General features: G+C 49.6%; 1 protein-coding gene across 1 annotated transcript; it reads left to right on the forward strand.

Moving 5' to 3' along the window:
• Positions 1-273: 273 nt before the first annotated feature.
• LOC309416505 (regulation of nuclear pre-mRNA domain-containing protein 2-like) lies at positions 274-20,976 on the forward strand. Its single transcript, XM_082016048.1, has 11 exons — positions 274-496; positions 6,951-7,080; positions 9,696-9,796; positions 10,968-11,045; positions 12,360-12,412; positions 13,193-13,319; positions 14,230-14,405; positions 15,085-15,370; positions 15,729-16,004; positions 16,291-16,494; positions 17,163-20,976. Exons 1-11 carry the CDS (start codon positions 280-282, stop codon positions 19,886-19,888), a joined length of 4,374 nt encoding a protein of 1,457 aa, XP_081872174.1. The 5' UTR covers positions 274-279; the 3' UTR covers positions 19,889-20,976.
• Positions 20,977-21,499: the final 523 nt, after the last annotated feature.

Raw genomic sequence — 21,499 nt, forward strand, 5'->3', positions numbered from 1 at the left:
GACCGCGCCGCCGCCGCCGCTCCCAGCCGCCGCCCGGGGTAGCGGGACGGGCCTGACGCGCCGCGGGCCGAGCGATCGCCCTCGGGGCGGCGCCGCCGCCCGCCGCCTCTCCTCGGCCCTCAGCGGGCCGCCTCATTCCCCGCTCCGCCGCGGCGGACTCCACCGCCTCCTGAGGCGCCGCCGCCCGGGCCCCGCCGGGCCGGGCCGGGCCGAGAGCGGAGCGGGGAGCGCTGCACCGCCGCCGTCCGCGCGGCCCGGTTGGGCGAGCAGGGCGGGAAGATGGCGGCGGGCGGCGGAGGCGGCGGCCGGGCCTCCTCCTCCTCTTCCTCGGCCGCCGCCTCCTCCTCGGCCGGCGCGCTGGAGGCCTCACTCGATAGGAAGCTGCAGGCCGTGACCAACACGATGGAGTCCATCCAGGGCCTCTCCTCCTGGTGCCTGGAGAACAAGCGGCACCACAGCACCATCGTCTACCACTGGATGAAGTGGCTGCGCCGCTGTGAGTGCGGGGCGGCGGGGGCGACCGGGACGGGGGGGACCGTCCCTTGCGCTCGGGCAGATGCTCCTTCACCTCCCTGTAGCCTCGTCCTGCTTCACCCAGTGTCGGGGCGAGGACCGTGTGTGGGGCAGGAGGCTGTCGGCTGCCGCTTGGCTGCGGTTGGGGGTATGCCGGGGGCAGAAGGAGACGGGGTGCAGCTTACGTGGTTGTGCTGGAGGTTTTGGACCCGACATCTGGCAGCAAACTGAAATCTGAGGTTCTCTGATCGCTCGGAAATCTGTCAGCGTTGTGTGGTTCGTGGGCAGGGTTTCTGCTCAGCATCACCTTTTCACGCTTAGGAAAAACACAAATTGGGTGGCTACACCTGAAGGGTGGCACCTTCAACCTCCTGAATTCTGCATGTGCTTGGCTGGGATTTTCTAAAACGTTATTTTGAGAGCTGGGGGGAAAGATGCCTTCAGCATTGTGGGGGCGAGGGACTGTCGCTGTCCCCTTCCACGGGCAAAGCTTGTGTTGTGGGCACAAATGAGCGTTGGTTGCCAACGCGCGGATTTGGCGAGCGCCTGTAGGCGACGCGGCGGTGCCCCAAGAGTGGGAAAGTTAATGTTTTCGTGAGTCTAAACAAGGTGGCGTTATCTCCGCTGTCTTGCTGCCATGTGAAGGTTTTGCCTGTTGTCACAGGAGTTAAAGCAAGCTTTGCAGTAACACAAAGATAACAATCCCAGCCCACAGCGTCGCTCTGGTTTGTGCCAAACCTTTTGTAAAGCTTGGGGTAGTTTGTTTTCTCTGTCAAAGCCATTCTGCAAAATGTGGGGGCACTCTTCCCCCAAATCTTGATTTATGTTTTTTGTCGTACATACACCATACAATTAAAGAAAGTAAGGTAAGAGCCCGAGTGCTCTGGTCCATACCGACCTGCTGGTGAGGAGAAGCTGGCCCTGGTCCATCCTGCCTTGCTGTCGTTGCCCACTTCTCCTGGAAATCCCTCTGACAGCACTTGTCACTGGGCGAGTCCTGTGGGTCTGTCCTCAGCCGTCTTCTCCCTGTCGCTCTGAGCATGCCCCCTCCGAACAAAATCCAGCCCCTGTCTCTCCTCGGGATGTGCAGACTCCTCTGGAGTTGGTGTCTCTTGTCACAGCTGCCATTCTGGCTCCTCTAGGACCTCAATGAACGTCTCACCATAGGTCAGGCTCAACACAACGCAGATCCTTGTTCCCTGCCTGTGCTTTAGGGCAGGTCCTCGCTTTGCCCAGCCGGGAGCGCAAAGCCTTTGTGCCAGCACAACTCCCCCATGTTTATTGTCCTACAGCTCCCGTGTCGCTGGCTCGTGGAGCGGACACTCTTCCCTGAACTCCTGCTGCTTCCCCGTGGCTGACAGTCGTCTCTCAGCTCGTGGCTGAGGCAGCTGAGCTTCCAGAGATGCTGCTTTGGTGCTGCCCCTTCCTTCTCCCTTGCACTCCTCCACTACTCCTTCCCTCCTTCCCAAGCTCATCAAAAGTAAATTAATTGTTCCCATTTGCAGGGCTCTGTTCCTGCCCTGCGAGCTCACATCTGCTGTCAGCTCTTGCCCCTGAGTCCTTGGTACCAGCCTGGACTTTTTGTTTTACTTTGGTACAAGTGCTTTCGAGGCTTTCCTTGTGCAGCTCATGAGGATCTCCCCTCAACGCCCCTCTTGTTTGTCCAAGTTCATCCTTAAGCATCTTATCCGAGGTACCAGCTAAAAACATCCCTTGGCAGCAGCTGTGATGCTGCTGTGCCTTGGCCCCTGATTATTTGGTTACTTCCCACTTTTGTGGGGCTTTTTTTTTTTCCTGCTTTTCCTTTCATGCTACGCTTGATTCTCTGCCCCAAGTACCTCACAGCCTCTCCGTGTTCTCATGCAATGGGAAGTCACAGTCCTGACCAGAAGAGTTCAGTGGTAGTAAAACCAGCAAGTGCACATTGCTTTTGGGTTCCTTTTCCAGCTTTTATATATTGTTAACTCTAAAGCTTCTAAGAATATATAAAAGATGCTTTTTCCAAGGAGCTCCTTGGAAAGGATGGATGTGGTAGATCAGGGGCTGTATCTCAGCGCTCTTCCCAGGTGAAGGTGAAGGCGCCTGCATTTAATCGGGGGGAGAAGTGCCTTTGTATCCCTTAGATGCGCATCTCTGTTAAGTGTGAAACCCTCAAGTAGGGCAGTTCCTGCCTGGTGTCTCTCCAGCCATGCCGGCATTGTGCTGAGGGTGGTTTCTTGCAGGAGGCTTGCAGAAAATGTCAAGTGTGTGTGGGGAAATTGGCCTTTTTATTCATTATCTTCTATAAATCAGAGTAAGTAGGTGTTGGGCTGGCCTGCAGGGCAGTTGGTGCTCCTGTCTCAGGCTGTGAAGGGATTTTGCCTGAGCATTGGTGGTCTCGTGGGTGCTTCCACCCTGGGCAGGTGGTCCGTCCCTCTCCCTCTGCACGCTCTTGAGAGGAAATGGCTGCATTTTGCTGTGGATATTTCTTAGCATCTGCATTTTACCATATCGCAATGGATTTTTCTGCACTTCACCATTAGATACTTGTTTCAGATGATGTGAAATGTCCAGTTTAACTGAAGATGCGGCTGTTTCGACAAAGAATTTGATCCTTTCAGAAAAAAAAAAATTAATGCTGGTATTCAAATACGTTGCTCTCGGTATGGATATCTTCCTTCCCGGGACAAGGCTTGTTCTGAGTCGGTCGCAGCTGCAGTTGTTGGCCAAGCACTTCATGACATAAATGTTTCTGCGAGGTAACGCTGTGATAACTCTTTATCTCTGGGAAGTTTCTGTTGTGAATCAAGAGCTTTCTTGCAGGAGGGTCATCTCATCGGTGCATCCATGTGAGCAGCTCTTAAATGTGATCTAAATTGGATGCATCGCGTGCCGGCTGCCTGGAGCTGTTGGTCAGTGGAGCAGGCAGCTGTCCTGGAGCTGAGCAAAAATCTGGGGTGGGCTCAGTTATAAAATTTCCTGTTCCTTGTCTATATTTCCTCTCTGGTTTAAGCTGAGACAGTCTAAGAGTAATTAAGAAGCCATTCACCCGTTAGATGCAGCCAGTTGCATAATGTGGTTGAAACTCCTTGTACAAAGTGCGTTTTGGACCCAAAGGTGCTTGGTTTTCTTCGTGCGGCTTGTCCGTAGCCTAGGTATTGGTCTAGAATGGATTTTTCCTACTGTGCAATTTGGGTGAATCTTGTTTTATAAATATTAGCTGTAAATCGAGGAGCTAAATTAATTCTGCCTTGGCTGAGGTCCATGTTCAGCCTTGTGGAAACAGTGGCGGAGGTGATGGTGCAAGCTGCGCTCCTTCCTTATGGCATTTGTCTTGAAGTTGGCTCTGGGTTTTTCTGCTGCGTTTGAAGGCTGTGTATACGTTGAATCATTTAAATCAAAGGTTTATATATCTTCCAAGATCTGTTTCATGTTATCTCACAAGATCTGAAATCAGTGCTATCTCTGCTGGTGAATAACATGGCTGAGATCGAAAGAGCATCCAGTGACCAGTGGGTGAATTAGCAGTGGAGTGCTGTGTTTTAATTAAATTGCAGAAAACCTGTTTTGATGGGATGATGATCTGACAGATTATTGAGGCTGGTGTTTTGGGGAAAGCTGGCCCTGAATCTTTTTGGGAAGGCAGGCGAGCGCAGCACCGCTCCGGTTGGATTTCCAGCCCTCCGGGCATAGCGGAGTGTTCCTTGCTCAGCTTCTCACTCAAACAAACAAACCCAAATCTGCCGTGTAAGCATGTTTAGGGTGAAGGCTGTAAATAACAGTTTCTGGTAACAAATCTTTGGGCTTGTCGTGTTTGTTGCCATAAAAGCTTATTCTAGGACATGGGAGCGGTGTTGGAGTAGCTTGGTTGGAGGGATGAAAAGTACTTTCAGCAAAAAATAGCTAGAAAAGACGTGAGGAGCAATGTTACAGGTGAGAAGCCTGCTGTGGTACTGCTGGAGGCAGCGGCTGTGTGATGCCTGGCTCAGGTCTCAAACCTTTGTCTGTGTGTCCCAGTAGCTGCTGCCAGCAAGGACAGCGGAGGGGACGGAGCCATGGGGAGTAAGGCCATCCCAGGGGCTGGCTGTCCCTTTGGCCCACCATGATGTTCCTGCCCCAGGTTTGGGGTTGGACAATGTTTCTTGCTCACCCACCGGTCTGTAGTGAGACTCGGCGGGTGCCACCAATGAGCAAGAAGAATTGGTGCCGCTTGTAGGGGCTGTTGGAGGCTCTTCGCTTCATGACATCAACCGGTTGAAGATTTGACAATCAAACCAAACTGAGCTTTTGCACATATCTTCAACTTTGCTTTCCTGAAGAGGCTGCCTTCTGTGAAAGATCTTCATTTTGACCAAACAACTTGCTAAATTATCCTTCAATATCAGTAGATCAGTGCAGAGCTCATACGGTCAAAACGTTCCTGGCACAAGCTTTTAAAGCGAGATCACTGCGTGCCGGGACTCCTGTACTAGATGGGTGCTGCACCCAGGTCTGCTTGCTTGGTGCTGATTCCTCATCTGGGATTGAGCCCTTCTGCAGGAAAGGTGTGTGAGAGCACGGGCAAGAGTTGTGTACAGAGAGGAGTCCCGGAAAGCACCAGCGTTTCATGCCCAGCTTCCCATATGCGAGCGTGCCATGTCGTTCATGAGCAGGGATTCTCTGCCTTATAATAAGGCTTTCAAATAATTGCATTCAGTATGCTAAAAATGAATTAACCCTGTATTTATGTGGCTACGATCCTACTTTGGTGGACTCCTTGCCAGAAGTCTGTTGGTGGCCACTGACCCTCTTCTCTGCAGCGGAGAGGAACATTGGAAAAGAGGCAGGTGATAAAATTTAACAATTGGTTTCCACTAAGAGCATGAGACCTTATTGTTGGCTGGAAAATACTCATGTAGTGGCTTTTCCTTAGGTGTGGTCTAAGGCGCGAATGAGTTTTGTGAAATTCCTGGCTTTATTTCTGGTTGGCTTTGAGCAGGAGGAGATCGCAGAGCTGCCGGAGATTGAGTCGCTGCGGTGGGTGGTTTGGGGTTTTTCTGCGACGGATCATGAATGCGGGAGTAGTGTCAGTAAGGTTAAGCTCCCACCAAGGGCTCTGGACCAGGGATGATGCTAACAGCTTCCCGATGGGAAACCTGGACACCAGGAGAGCTGTGAGGTGCAGCCACGCCGCGGGAAGAGGCCCTGCCGAGGTAGGGACAACTGGAAAATGAAGCGAGATAGAGAATTAAGGGATTTGTAGATAAAAACTCTGATTACTAATGCGGCTGGGGTATAGCCGGAGTGGGTGTAACTCAGGGAAGGTGGGAGCCGGATAGAGCTCACAGGCACGTGGAACAAAACCATCTATTGTCACCGTTTCTATATTTAAATCCTCATATTGTGTCGTTAAATTAAGTAAAGAAGCTAATTAGCCTGTGGATGAGCTTACTGCACTACACGCGCTGTTACTGGCCAACTGAAGAAGAGATTTGATGAAATAATTACATTTGGAGCCGAATATAAGGAAGATCAGAGGCGCATTTGGAGTACGATGGTGGGTGGGAGGTCTGGGTGCGAAGGTCAGTGCTGGCTCAGCAGGGACAGGGAGGGCTTTTTGGGAGAAATCGATCTCTGGAGGAGAAGGGATGGGGGATCCGGGGTCCTTTGTGTGCAGCACAAAAGCTGGTGCCTGGCTGGTGTTAAATCGCACTTCGGAAAGGGCCGTCCAGGCAGCCGGCAGCGCTTATTAAACATGTTACTAAACATTGGTTTATTAATAGGAGGCATTTAAGGGGATGTGGAGAAGGTCTCTCCTTGTCTGTAGTAAGTGCCCTCTGGACAGCTATGGACGTAGGTATGTGCCTGGTAAAACCTCCCTGATAAAGCTGCCCATCTTAGAGACCATTTCAAGCCATTACAGCTTAAAAAAAGGGAGATCTATACATGATGATTCTTAGCAAATATGAATAAGTAGCCTCTAAACTATTAAATGGTAGGTTGCACTGAATCAGTAGCCAAATGGGGCAATGCTGGACTTTTGGAGACCTCACCAGACATGCACTCTGGGGTGGTTGATTTTTTTTTTCCCCCCCGTGCATAAGTTTGTGCCGTTTTGTGTTTGAGCTCTTACCACAGGTGATGCTGATCTTTCTGACTGTAGAGTTGTTCTTGCTGCACAGGAATTGTAGAAATAGCACAGGGTCAACAGCTTTTTGTGTCCTTCCTAAGCCCAAATCTGAGTCAAGGCTTGATGTTACCAAACATGTAGTTTTGGGGAAGAGCTGGAAATGATTTGTAAATTGAACTCTTCCGTTCTAGTCCCCAGTCAGACCGTTGGACTTACCCTTGGATGTGCCGTTGACGGAAATGCTGAAAAAATGCCCAAAAGCAGGCCAATAAATGTTGTTATCAAAATGCAGCTGACGTGACTACTTCTACTGGATGATGAATCTGAATTTTTTTTTTTTTGTCTTTAGCTGCCTTTCCTCATCGACTGAACCTTTTTTACTTGGCCAATGACGTCATACAGAACTGCAAGAGAAAAAATGCGATTGTCTTTCGTGATACGTTTGCGGAAGTGCTTCCTGAAGCTGCTTCGTTAGTGAAGTAAGTAACGGTGTGTTGGAAGGTTGAACGTCTCCAAAAAATGTGGATTTTTCTCCTAACATCTCAAACTCTCTAGAAACATCAGCAAAATTTCAAGGATTTTGTTGGAATGACTGTGTGGGTTTGAGCTTCTCTACACGGAGAGTGCTAGAGCGGGCGTAGAGCTGGTTTTTAATCTGCGTGGGGGGTCTCGTTTGAGTAGAATTATCACATGAAGTGGTGCGAGGGGCAAGTCTTGCACCAATACGTGCATGCTCCTGTAGCTCTGCCCTCCCCTGCCTCCTCGTGCTTGTGTGCAGACAGCGGTGGCTTGTGCTGCTGCTGACGGGGATGGTGGCAGACTCCGGGAGGAGCTGGCAGCGAGGAGTGGTGTGACAAGACAGGGAGGAGGAGGAGGTCTTCACAGTCTCCAGGGATCTGCCTGTGGTCGACCACCATGAGAAGCAGCGTCACAGATGCCAGTCTAATCCCTGCCTGGCTCCTGCAAGCTTCTCTCTGCCTCCTGTGCTGCCGTACCCATCTGCTAAAACATTATTTCAAGGTAACGCATTCTCAAAGGTGGTTTTGTACTCCGCTGGAAATCGGAGACTTCTAATTTAGTAGAGTAACGTTGGACAAAAAGATCTGATGCTGGCACGTGTCCAGGCGGGGGGAGCCCCGTCCCGTCGTTGCCCTGCTGTGAGGCAGGTTGCCTTTCTGCCCTCTGTTTTGGTTTCCAAATACTTTCTCAAGCCAGATGGCCTTTAAGGGGCAGGCAATAGTGAAAATACAAAGCAGCTCCTTGGTAGTAAAGTGATGTTGCCGGTTTGTGTGTCTTTGGAACAGAGTTTGAAGCGGCAGATGGTTGAACGTAACGTGAGGCAGGGAAAAGGTTAAAGTTGGACTGCTCATTAGCTTATATTTAAATGTAAGTTGCCAGAAGAGAAAGTTGAAAATACCATTACTAGATGCCAACAATGAGGAGGAGGACTGAGAAAAAATTCTGGGAGTATCAGCTACCAAAGCAAAAGAGAGAAGGAAAAGCTGCAGAAGAATTGCAAGTTCCCGATCCTTTGATAGCCCCAACAGGCTTTACCGACCCAGGTCCTGTTCCAGAAATTGATACAGGAATGATTTAATAGGTAAAAGTTCTGTGAACTTGCTGTTTCCGCCTTTCAGTGTTTGTGTGCCACGGGGGTGTGACTTGGCTACCGTTTATGGACCCCACTGGAAGATTTTTGTCTCTTCCACATGCACCTTGCTGGCCCTGACAGGTGGTGTCATTCTGTCTGTCCTTCTGCAAAGCTTTGTGTGGCCAGGGATGGCAGTGTTACTCTGTGGCAGAATCATCACCAACCTTCTTCTAGTCAGTTTAAAAAGCCATAAAAGTGGCCAGAAAACACGACTCTCTTTCCTGCGGCACTGAGCTGGAACATGAATGCAGCAGGGCTCGAAGTCGAACCAGACGGCTGCTCAGGTGGTCTTTTAAAAAGGACCTTCCCAACCCGAACGGTTCTGTGAAGCACGCTTTCTTCCGTAGCTCTGCCTGACAGAGCACCCACCACCCAAGAGGGTGGAGCAGCCCTGTTGCACTGGGTTTGGAGGCCCACTGCAGTGCCAGCTGCTGCCCGGGTCCCATAGGGAGTGGCGGTGGCAGCTCTACTTTCCAATTAGAGTTCATTATTCCAAGCTCGAGTCCTCTGGGACAGTTGCCTCTGGTTGTCGGCAGGGTTTGGGCTCGCGTGCTGCCCTTGGAGCGCTAAATTTGGGGAGCGTGAACTTTAATGTGGGTTGCTTTGTAGAAAGCGCTCTTCATTTGGGTGATTAGCAGGGTGATGACTGGTGCGATCGTGTGTTTTTCTTGTCTTATCCCAAGAGTTGTCCCTTGGGTCTCCACCCTTGTGTTGACTTGAAGGTCTAGGGAGAACACACTTTGAGAGTGGTTGCTTGCAGATGTTTTATTTGTCATTTTTTTTTTCCTTGAAACAGAAGCACCTGGACAAGATACACTATTTGACATCAGGCTATCTCCTTTTCTTTCTTTCTTTGGAGATTCTTACAGATGATATTGCTTAAGTCCCAAGGCCGATGCTGCTGGGCACAGAGGGGATGTGTGATCAGAGATGAGTGGGAGAGCTCGTCGTCTTGATGAACACCTCTGATCACTGCTATATAGTCACTTCTCTCTGAAGTAGTGACTCCGCTCTGTGAAGAGAGTAATGTTTTATTTCCCCCCCGCCCCCCAGAATAATCACTTTTTTCCCAGAGCATCCATATAGAAAGCTGCTTTGGAAGAATAACAAATGTTTTTTTCTTCCAATAAATCCTGTTGGTGGTCCTAGCCCTTTGAAACCTTCTAGTTTTACCCCAAAAAGGCCATGCCTGTGGCCACGATCCATTACGATGTGGAAGTGTGTGTATACTGAATTCCAAGCATGTGGGCTTGCTGCCCTGGTCTCGCTTGGGACCCCTTGCAGTAGAACTAAAGTTGTCACCCAGACAGAGAACTTCCCGGTCTGAAGGGTCTTTTAAAGTTTTGATTTAAACACATAATTATCTACATTATTATCCATTCTAAAATCACAAGAAACTACAGTGTGGGTGTAAAGAAAACCCACTATGCTCTTCTTTTTCAGGGATCCATCCGTTTCCAAATCTATCGAAAGAATCTTCAAAATCTGGGAGGACAGAAATGTGTACCCTGAGGAAACCATTTTGGCACTAAAAGAAGCTCTGAGTAAGTTACTCACCCTTTGCATTTCTTACCTTAAAAACTGATGCGTGAGGTTAAAGAAAATGTTTGCAATCCCTGAGTAAAGTGAGTTTATCGGTTCTTTCTGCATTTGCACCTGGCACAGACTTTAAAGCAGTGAGGTGTTGCACGTGAGCAGCACTGAATTCATCTGCTTCACATTTTTTGTACCTTTCTAAAGACAGCTCTGAATCCTTTCACGTAAGCTGGAATTACTCCAGCTGAGAGTAAACAGAACGTGAAGGTAAAATGGTCCTATAAGTCCTGAACATGGTGCCCTGGTAGAGGGCTTGTGTCCCTTGGCTCTACCTTTGAGTCTGTCTTAGCAATAAGTTGTTTTGACTAATAATATTTGTGGTGTAGTAAAGAGGCTGGAAGCAAAGCTGGAGGGTGAAGTGTCCTCAAGTACTTACGAAAGAACTCTGCTGAAAAGCTGAAATGGATAATGTTAACTGGAAACACATACAGTCAGTTAAAAACAGAAATTAGCCGATACTCAAATACTTGAAGGAAACCATTTCGCGTTTCTGCTTTACTTGGTTACGTCATTAAGAGCTACAGGTGCTTCAGGAAATCCTCACGTGTGGCTTTGAGAGCCAGTCGTCGTCATGGCAGGAGAAACATGGTGTCTCGGGTTCAGGTTTTGGCACGTGAAAAGGCTTTAGTTGGGTGTTGCAGGTTGAAAAGTGAAGTTCATGTGTGTATTCTGAAATCTCTAATTTTTGTAACATGAAAACAAAAATATTTCAGATTACTCCTAAATTAGGTATTGTGGCTATTTTCCTGACTTGCATTACTTGCCTGTTGAATGCTGATTTCATAAAAGCCTACCTAAAGAGCCGAGCGGTGTGGTTTTATTTTTAGATGCCTTGTGTTTTTCCTTTTTACTCTGGTCATTACTATGATATTTGAACTGTCTTAGTGTAAGGGCAAACAGAAACTTGATTTAAAACTGGAAGACCATCCCACAGGTTGCTGTATTCCTGAGTAAACTTAGGTTCTCTTGGGCATCCAGCAGCTCATCTCAAGAAGTTGGTCGAGGTATTTTAAAACAAATTTCTGTTCACTCTTTTACCGTGCAACCATATGGCACCAAAAACCAGATTCTTAAAGGAATCCCATAAGGCCAGACTGCAAAAAATGAAATGTTTTCCAGGTACCACTTTCAAAACTCAGAAGCAGCTGAAAGAAACTCTGAACAAACAACCGAATAAGCCGTGGAAGAAATCGCAAAGTAAGGAAACAATGTGAACTCTCTGAACTAATACAGAAATTGCCTTCTTGAGGAACAGAAGAAAGGCGAGCCCAAACTGGGCAGAGTACCTGGACTAAAACATGAGCCAGCATGCGTCTTCCAGGCTTGTAAAGCTCCTTACAGACTAATATGTAAAGCACCAAGGAGTTGTTGCTAGAGAACCACTTTTTAAAAGGAATGAAATATGAAAAAAAATAAAAATAAAAAATCTTTATGAGACCAGAGGTTATGAACAGCAAAGAGCTGGTGGAACCTCTTGGAAACTGGCGTTAGACTATTCAGAGATGGAGAGAAGACAGACAGAAGCATGTACTTTGGCAGCAGGAGGTGGACACTACCTTCGTGCTCAGGAACACATCTTCAATAGCAAACTAGGTGCTAGGGTAAAAGAAAACGAAGCTGTCAGTGCAGATAACGCACTTTTCCGTCCAACAGTACCAGGAGTGCAGTCTATCGGGAAATGCAATTATAATATACCAATTTCACTCATCTCATTAGATGCTAAAGCCTTGAATGGTCCGTAAAGCGAGATGGTGGAACATTAGGTGTAAGATGCGGCTTGCGCCCGCCTGTACAAGTGCTGAGATCAGAAGGTTAACAAAAGAGTTTGGAAGCGTTTATTACTTGGCTTAACATCACAAGCTGCTTTCCCAAACAAAAATGTGCTATACTCAGCATGGATGAAGGGCTTAGCATTTTGCTTCTTATCAAATGTTTCTCCTGTTTTGTCCAGAAACCAATGGATTTAGTATCTCTTGACCATGGGTTTTGTTCCCCTGGCTCTGTTAATAAGATGTCAGACTAGAGGTATAAGAGCTTTTAAGGTTGAGATCATGGTTAGGCCTAGTAAGTACCCAAGGGAGGTCCTGTCTGAAGGAAACGCTGAGCTGTGTGTGTCAGCTCTAAGTCTGGCACTTAGGAAGTAATATTAACGTTCCTTGTAGAGAGGTATAAACTCATTGGATAAGGCTGTTAGATCAACCCTTGCAGGGACTTGTCTTCCCAACTGTAGAGCTGGAAAAGGTATGCACAGTAAATTTTTGTAGCACGTTAAATAAAAAGCGATAGTAGAATTTGTTGACCTCAGTCACAACCTAGCTGCACATGACTGTGTCCCCATTAGCTAACGGAAAGCCAGAGCATTGAGGGACATCTGTGTGGAGGGGAAAATAGCCTGCGAGTGTTATGCTGAATTATGTTAAAATATTTTTTTATTAGAACTGCCTTTTGTGACTTAATTTTAGTTGGGCTATAGCTCCTTGGATTCTTTATACTTTTTCTTTATTCCAACAGCATCCACAAACCCGAAAGCTGCTTTGAAGTCCAAGATCGTTGCTGAATTCAGAGTAAGTCTGCGAGTGGAAATACTCTGTTGCACTAACCTCCATCCTTGGGCTGTAGCTTACATCCACCAGCGCTATCGGCTTGGTGGGAAGCTTGGGCATTTGGTGTCTTTTTCTTCCTTGGCATAATGCCTGCTTAGACTCCATTGTGAGTTTTGTTAGGCCTGCCACCCCTTCTGTGCGCTGTTAGGGACAAGAAGGCATCTGGAAAGCATTTGGAGCGGTGTGGAGGCTCCCAATGGAAACACTCGTTTTCATTTGGGGTAACCTTGTACAAGAGAGCAGTTTGCCTTCTCGGGAGCTGCATGAAAACCACAGGTCCTGCACTTGGAGGGGCTGGCTGTTACAGACGGCGCTGACCGAGGCATACGGTCAGGTCGTCCTAGTGAAGGAGGAGTTTAGGGTGGCTGAGGAGTTGGTAGCAAGAAATTCATCTAAATTAGGTCCCACAAAGGAGTGTGGTGCGTTAATGAAATGCATGGGCATTAGCAGAGTAAAAAAAAAAAGGAAAATAAAAAAGGCCTGTCCCTACTCTTAACTGTCATAGCCAGGAGACTTGTAGAATTACAGCCCCTGCCTGAGCCCGAGTCTGCTCATCTGTTTGACTTGAGCTTAAAAATCCAGAGTTTCACCCTGTTCATTTCTGTGTGAGCTCTCGTTCGGAAATGGCCTTGAACCAGGGCGTTGTTTGTCGCTAAAGCAGTCTGTGCTGTTAGCTCTGTGCAGCAGGGCTTCTCTTCCGTGGAATGTGATGAGGATGCTTTTCTTGTTTGATTTTTTCAGCCACAGTCTCTCATTGATGAGTTGCTATTATATAAGCGCTCGGAAGACCAGATAGAACTGAAAGAGAAGCAGCTTTCCACTATGAGAGTGGATGTGTGCAGCACTGAAACACTTAAGTGCTTAAAAGGTAAAGACAGCGTATAACGTACGAAACGCGACATAATTGAGAGGCGCACATATGTATCCTAACAGTTGTAGGAGCTCCTTGGTTCTGTTGAGCTTTAGACCAGAAATCAGACTGTGTCTGTAAAGTGCCAAAATTTCAAAGTGCAGTTAAGAACCACCAAGCAGGAGCCTAAAACCTTTGTTAATTTGAACCTGTTCGTAGAAACCCACAGATAGAGAGCTCAGACAAAGCGGAAGCGATGAAGGTGTATTTTGTGCTATTCAAATATGCCCTCGTGTATTGTTAAAAACATGCAGTGTTCTTAATTCAGAACCCCTTAAATAATTTTGGATTTAAGTTAAGGCATCCATCGGCAGCTGCGGTTTGAGAATGCTGGCTCTGAGTCCAATAGCAAGCAGTGCTTATTAGCGGTAAATGAACTGAGTTAATATTGAGCTGTATTAACAGGAAATTTAATTGTAAAACTGCAGATAGCTCTAGCTGTGCTTGGTAATTTGTGACTGCAGTCTTTGAAAATGGTCATTTACAGCTGAGGTAACTCATAGATGTTGTGAACCCCAACGATGGTAGGAACCCTTGGAATATGGTAATGAAGGAAAAATAAAACTCAAGATTTTTGCCTCTTCCAAAATGAAAGTGTGCTCTCTGGGTAGTTGAAAGAGTAAAATTCTACACTTCTGTGTCTTGAGCTTATTTATCACTAACAACTAGTTTAAAAACAATATATAGTGCTAGCAACTTGGCCTCTTTTTGTAATGGATAGCAGCGGGTGAACGGGGCAGTCTGGGGAGCGTACGGCGTGATGTGGTGTCCGTTGTCTGAACTTCCCGGTCGCTGCTGTTGAGGATGCACTTCTGAGAGCTGATTTCCTGTTTGGCAGCTTATTTACATGGTGTTAATCTCCTTGCAGACAAAACGGGAGGAAAGAAGTTCTCCAAGGAGTTTGAAGAAGCAAGTTCAAAGCTGGAAGAGTTTGTAAATGGCTTAGACAAGCAAGTGAAAAATGGCCCCTCTCTCACGGAAGCCCTGGAGAACGCCGGTATATTTTATGAAGCACAGTATAAGGAAGTCAAGGTGGTAGCAAATGTAAGTACGCTTTTCCTCGATCCCCCTCAGGTGGACTGACGTCTACCTGCGTTCATTAAGCATCTCAGAAGCTAGAAAATGCATCATCTCTGTTAGCAAATTAAGAAGTTTGGTGTGATAGTTGTACAAATGGTTTCAAAAGAGAGCAGAGTTGAAGGGTTGGGCAAGAAAAGGAGATGCTGCAAAAATCCGTGAGTCAGAAGCTCAATTCTTACCTGTTGCTGGAATTTTGTAGCCCCTCTGGATTTTTAAACTGTGGCAAAATTATAGTTAGTCTTAACAAATTCTGAATTCTGGAAACTGCACAAGTTGTGATTGATACGCGAACTAGATGAACAAACAAAGAAAGAATTCAGTAAAGCGTTGTAAAAACAACCAACCCCTCCCAACCCTACCAGAAATCCCCCCAAACCAGCAGCATATTTGTTATAAAACTTCTTTTTTTTAAATGAAGATTGGTTTAAGTCATGGGAAAAAACGTTTTATCTTCCCCTTTTTTTGCGGTCCTTGCTCTGCAAGTCACACTGAAAAGCTGAGTTCTTACTGCAGAGTTCTCACTGCAGGGTACAGGTAATTCGAAGTGGATTTCTAAGGCTGTGCGTTACTCTTGTTACGGAAGTGATTGAGGCACGCTCTCTGCCTATAAAAGACACTCAGTCCGATGTCTGTTCTTTCTTAGGCTTATAAAACATTTGCTAATCGAGTGAGCAATCTGAAGAAAAAGCTAGACCAGTTGAAAGCAACGCTTCCTGATCCGGAGGAATCTCCTGTCCCTTCTCCAAGTATGGACGCCCCATCTCCAACAGGCTCCGAGTCCCCTTTTCAGGGGATGGGGGAGGAGGATAACTCCCGGTCTCCGGTGGCCGGAAGCCGCAAGACTGTATCTCCGGAGCCTGTGACAGATAATCGGGATGTGGAAGACATGGAGCTCTCTGATGTGGAAGATGATTCGTCTAAAATTATTGGTACGTTCTGCGGGAGCAGCAAGAGTAATTGTCCTGTAGAAATTACACTGAGACAAAATGGCCCTTTCAAGCCTCTTTTGGGATGTAGCGGATGTGCAAAGCCCTTGTGGGGCTGCAGGTTGGTGCTGTTGGGTCTTGGTCTCCAGCCCCGGTCCTCTGACGCAATCGGGGAAGTCCCAATCTAGCCATGATTGCTCCCATCTCCCAAACCACTCATCGAATATGTTTTTACATAGCTTATGGGAATCAGACCTAACGTGCCAAATGATGAGGATCCCGTTGAAAATCCTGTACCCTGAGTAATTCTTTGGGGACCGAGTGATGGTTCTGGTCTTGTTCTCCCTCTCCCCTGATGCAGTGGAAGAGAGGAAGGAGAAGCAGACTGCTCCAGCTTCGGCACCTGCGAAGACTGAAAGCATCCCCAAAGCGGTGCCGTCTACTGCTGCAGCGGGCACAACTTCGGTGACGGTGACGACACCTGCCCAGACTCCTCCAACTCCTCCGGCTCCGAAGGTGGTGAGCGCAGCGCCTGTCCCTCCGTCGCCAGCGCTTGCGTTGCCCAACCTGGCCAACGTGGACCTGGCAAAGATCAGCTCCATTCTTAGCAGTTTAACTTCTGTAATGAAAAATACAGGTGAGTGCTGAAAGCAATACTAGCGCAGGTGTTTGGTTAATGGAGCTAACAATGGATTTATGTTTTGTAATCTTTTGAAGCTTTAATTGTCTCAAAATAAAAATGAATGAGTTACTACTTAAAAGATCTGGCTCAGTCTCTGTGACACACGACTGTTGGCTTCGTGAGCTTCTCCTTGCTCACACTCGGTGGAGCTCTGCTGCAGTTGTATCTGTGGAAAAGTTGAGCCAAAAACCCGTTCCGTTAACGAAGCAACGTACGTGAGTGGTGTGTGCTTCCGTCCTAGGTGTCAGTCCCGCCTCGAGACCTTCTCCGGGAACCCCGACGAGCCCAACAGCTCTTACTAGTGGCCTGAAGACTCCTGTCATGGGGACTCCATCTGCTCCTACAAATCCGTTAGCAAATATTCTCTCCAAAGTTGAAATAACTCCTGAAAGTATTTTGTCTGCTCTCTCCAAAACCCAGGCTCAGACTGCACCAGCATTGCAAGGTAACGGAGTGGGTCTTCGAGGGAATGGCTGTGTATTTCATGGCAGCGGCCATGCTGAAATGTGCCGCTCTGCTTTCTGGGAGAAAAACTTCTTTGGAATGTATTACGTCTTTGGCAAATGCAGATGACTTTTTCTCAGGTAGCATACATGTTACGGACCAGTCAATTTTATTACTTTTCTGGACATCTTTGTATTTTTGCCGTGACCAAAGCACACTTATCCAGAACACTTCGTGGAAGGGGGCTGAATGGGACAGGAAACCAAGCGAGCTCTTTGTAGTTTCCCCGTGCCTCCAAGAGCATTTTTTTAGAGCAGAAAATTTCCCAGAGGTGCTGCTCCTGCACCTTGCATGTGTAACCCTGGTCAGTAACACAGTGTTTTTTTTAACACCTGGCTACAAAGACAGGATGAGTTATTACCCAAGGTGTTCAGATGTATGTTGCAATTTATATTTATAGATCAGCCTAAGCCCCTGGCAAAAGTGGGTGCTAACGTCAGTACTAATGCAGCAAAATCCTCGCGTTTTCCTGGCTAAAACATGAAGTTGTTTTAAGGAACGACATCTGTGGTACAAATGCCAAAACTATTCCCTTGACAGCGGCTCGGGTTGACTTGTCTCTTACCTGAATATCTGAACGCAGCGGTTTTTTTGGTTTTTTTTTTTCAGGTTTGTCATCCTTACTTCAGAGTGTTGCTGGAAATACCGTTCAGTCAAGCGAAACAGCGTCGCAGAGCACTTCAGCATCACCAGCCAACACGACTGTTCCTTGCTTGAAGGGGAGGAATATTCCTTCCAATACTCAGTCCTTTATATCCAAAAGTTTTGGTTACTCTCCAAACTCATCTACCGCTGAGGTTTCCTCAACTTCAGTTAATAAGGCTCCCGTTGGACATACCCCAGTGCCGTCAAGCTCCAGTTTTAAGCCGCCAACCAATTCCCTGGGATTTTCCAGTTCCCACCCTACCAGTCCCTCTTCCCTTTTGCCAACAGAAACCTCACTGGGTCAATCCTCTGAAATTTCAAAAGCGAAGCTGGAATCTGAACCCCCTTCTCCCAGCCTGGAGATGAAGATACACAATTTTTTGAAGGGAAATCCCGGCTTCAGCGGTCTGAACTTGAATATTCCAATTCTCAGCAGCTTAGGGTCCAGCATTGCAACGGAAAGTCACTCGTCTGACTTCCAGCGTGGTCCTACCAGCACTTCCATGGACAATGTGGATGGAACACCGGTGCGCGATGAGCGAAGTGGGACGCCCACCCAGGATGAGATGATGGATAAGCCGACGTCGAGCAACGTTGACACTATCTCCCTGCTGTCGAAAATCATGAGCCCTGGTTCTTCTACTCCCAGCAGCACGAGGTCACCTCTTCAGAGCCGGGATGACGGATATCCCCAAGAACTTTCCAATTCCGTGCACAGTTACCGGCCCTTCGGCCTCGGCAGAGAGTCTCCAGCTGGCCTGTACAAGCAATCTGCAGACAGCATGGAGATACCCTCCTCTTTAATGGACTCCTCCCAGGAGAAGTTTTACCCAGACACCTCTTTTCAAGAAGACGAAGATTACCGTGACTTCGATTACTCCGGGCCACCGCCATCAGCCATGCTAAACCTGGAGAAGAAGCCGGCCAAGTCTATCTTGAAATCGAGTAAACTCTCTGAAGCTGCAGAGTACCAGCCGGTCCTGTCCAGCTATGGTCAAAGATCGCAGGAGTTTGGTGTGAAGTCATCCTTCCCTCAGTCGATGAGGTCTATTCTTGATCAGAGCGAGAGCTGTGACCCGCTGGCGTCGTCTCCGGGAATGTACGGGAGCTACGGCCTCCGGGGAAACGACTCTGCCTCCGACGGCTCCCCTTCGCCCAGCAAGAAGGACACGTTTTTCACACCGGACTCCAATCACAACTTACCGAAATCGGTGGTGCACTCTGGCCTCTCGCAGAAGCAATACCCGGACTCGCCCCACTCGATTCCCCACCGCTCGCTTTTCTCTTCTCAGAACGCCCTCTCCAGCCCCGCAGGCAGAGCACCTGCGGCAAGCGTAGAGAAATCGTTGGGTTCTTCCATTTCCGCCACGTCGACCATTGAGTTCAAGAACATGCTCAAAAATGCTTCTCGTAAGCCCTCCGAGGAGAAGCATTTTGGCCAGATTTCCAAAAGTGGCTCCAGTGAGGGGGTGGGCTTGTCCAGCCACGGCCCGGCCGGAGCTCCCAAGGGAGAGCCGCAGCCACAGGAGGAGCACTACCGCATAGAGACCAGGGTCTCCTCGTCCTGCTTGGACTTGCCCGACAGCACCGAGGAGAAAGGGGCCCCCATTGAAACGCTGGGTTACCACAACGCCTCGAGCAGGGGGATGTCGGGAGAGCCCATCCAGACCGTGGAGTCCATCCGGGTTCTGGGGAAGGGGAATAGAGGACACGGGCGAGAGGCGAGCCGAGCAGCGGGGTGGTTCGACATGAGCAGCAGCGGGAGCGCCTTTGATAACGGGCCCTCGGGCACGTCGGAGCTGCCCGGCATGGGGGGATTCCCGGCGCCATACAAGGAGCACGTGCCGTCCTTCCAGGAGAGCGTCAACAACTTCCGAACAAACAACTTCAGCCCCGCTTTTGAGCACCACATGCCGCCGCCGCCGCCCCTTGCGCCGCCTCCCATCGAGCACGGGACTCCCTTCCAGCGGGACCCAGTGGGTCCGCCTGCCGGGCCGCCAGCCGCCCCCGCCAAGGACCACGGCAGCCTGTTCCCGAGGGATCACTCGGTCCCTCCTCGCATGCCGTCGGTGGATCACGCCAACCCCTTCTCGAAGGAAACCTCCGCTCCGCTCTCGCTGCCCCACGGCGTCCCCCCGCCTCCCTCCGTGGAGCACGCCGGAGTCCCCTTCCCCACGCCCCCGCCGCCCCCCGTCCCCGGGGAGCACGCCGGCGTCCCCTTCCCCACCCAGCCTCCGCCGGCCGGGGAACACAGCGGCGTCCCCTTCCCCACGCCGCCCCCCATGGCGGTGGAGCACAGTGCCGGCGCCTTCCCCAAGGAGCACGGTACGATCCACCAAGGGACGATGAAAGAGCATTTCGCCGTGCACGCCGCACCCCGGGAGCCGGTCACCCAACCCCAACAGCGGGACCACGCCGCAGCCCCCCTGTCCCGCCCCCGCGAAGCCGTGGGGCTGACCCCCATCTCCAGGGAGCAGCTGGGGGCGGCCCGTGGCCTGGGCCCCCCCGCTCACAGGGACGGTGGCAGCCGTGGCGGGGTGCTGGTCAGGACCCCCCGGGCCGACTTCAGGCCGCGAGAGCCCTTCGTAAGCAGAGACCCCTTCCATAGCCTGAAAAGACCCCGGCCGCCATTTGGGAGGGGGTCCCCCTTCTTTGCCCCAAAACGCCCCTTCTTCCCCCCCAGGTACTGAAGCAGACGCCCAGCTCCCGAGCGAAGGCATCCGGACGCTATAGAGAGCAGCGGAGTAGAGCTTTCACTTGGTTTTTCCATATTTTCTTTTTCTTTTTTTTTTTTTTTAATTTTCCTTTTCCCTCAAAAGCCCCATAACCTTCTCCTAAATTAAATGTTCTGGGTTTTTTTTCTTTTTTTTTTTTTTTCCCAGTTGTTTATTTCCCCAACCCACCCAGTTGGTGCAAGACTAGAGGAAAAGAAAAAAAAAAAAAAAAAAAAAATTTTAACAAAGAAGCATTGCTGTTGAAATAAAAACTTCCAGTAGTAGTTTAAAAAGTTTAAAAAAAAAAAAAAAACCACAAAAAGGAAAAAAAAAACACCCTAAAAAACCGAAAGGAAAGATGACGCGTGCTGTTGGGATGTTGTTTTTTAGCCGATTACCAAATCGCTGCTGCAGGGAGGAGTGAAGGGTCCAAGCGATGGCCGAGACACCCCCCCCTCCTGTGCCTTCCTCTGCAGCGACGGTTGCCGCTCCCCCTCTGGCAAAAACCACCAAAAAAAAAAGGCAAAAAGGAGAAGAAAATCAATCAAACCAACAAAACTCACCCTACGATGATCTCCGTGGCCGCCGGCCGGACTGTTTGGCTCCCGGCGCCCTGGGAGCGAGGAGGGGTCCCCCAGCCTGTCCCCCCCTTCCTGCCCCGGGGAAAAATCTTGTCGTCCATTGGTTGGTTTTTGGTTTATTTGGGGATTTTGGTTTTTTTTTCTTTTCTTTTTTTTTTTGGTTGTGGTTTTTTTTTTTTTTCCTCCCCCTGGGAACACTGTTTTGACTTTCTACGTGTGTGTATATAATAATCACTTTTTAATTCCATCTCTTGGATCGTTCACAACGCGCAGACGGAGCCCGCGGAGGGGGGCTCGGGGTGCTGCCCCCCCCCAGGGCCGCCCCGCAGCCGCGCTGGCGGCTTTTATATGAAGTTGGGAATTTTACTTGATTTTTTTGTTTTGTTTTTTTTTCTTTTTGTTTTTTTAGTTGCTAGAATCCATCATATATGTTTGATAAAGGTGTAGGGTTAAATATCTACATAAAAATTACAAAACCGAGAAGGTGGCGGATCCTTTCTTCCTCGCGTGCGCTCGGTCCTGAGGGGGTCCCCGGCCGTGGCCGCCCGGGGAGGGGCGGGGGGGGCTTCTCCGTGCCCTCTCCCGGCCCGGCGGAGCCGGGCGGGGGTCGCTGCTGCCTGAAAGCCCCGTTTTCTTCCCGAAACCTGGAGCTGTGGGAGCGCCGGCGGCGCTGAGGCGTTAAGGACCGGGCGTGGAGGGGGTCCCCCTTCCCCACCCCCCGCCCTTCTCGGTGGTTCCGTCCTGCCCGCGCCGGGTCCCTGGGGTTTACCCACGGGTGGGCGAGTCCAATGCGGCTTCCGCGGGGGGCGGGGGGGGGGGAGGGAGGTGTGGAGAAGGACGAGGCTGAGGCGGCACGCGCCGCTCCCGCCACACGGGGAGGGGTGGGACCCAGGCTCCTGGGCCCCGCCCCTGGGGAGGGATCATCCGTGCCTGGCCCCGCCTCTGAACGGTAAGAGTCCGCCCATTGGCCCCGCCCGCCTCGTGGGACTTCCGGCCTGCGGCGGAA

The sequence above is a fragment of the Phaethon aethereus genome, assembly GCF_964289735.1.
Source record: "Phaethon aethereus genome assembly, contig: HAP1_SCAFFOLD_543, whole genome shotgun sequence".
Taxonomy (NCBI): Eukaryota; Metazoa; Chordata; class Aves; order Phaethontiformes; family Phaethontidae; genus Phaethon; species Phaethon aethereus.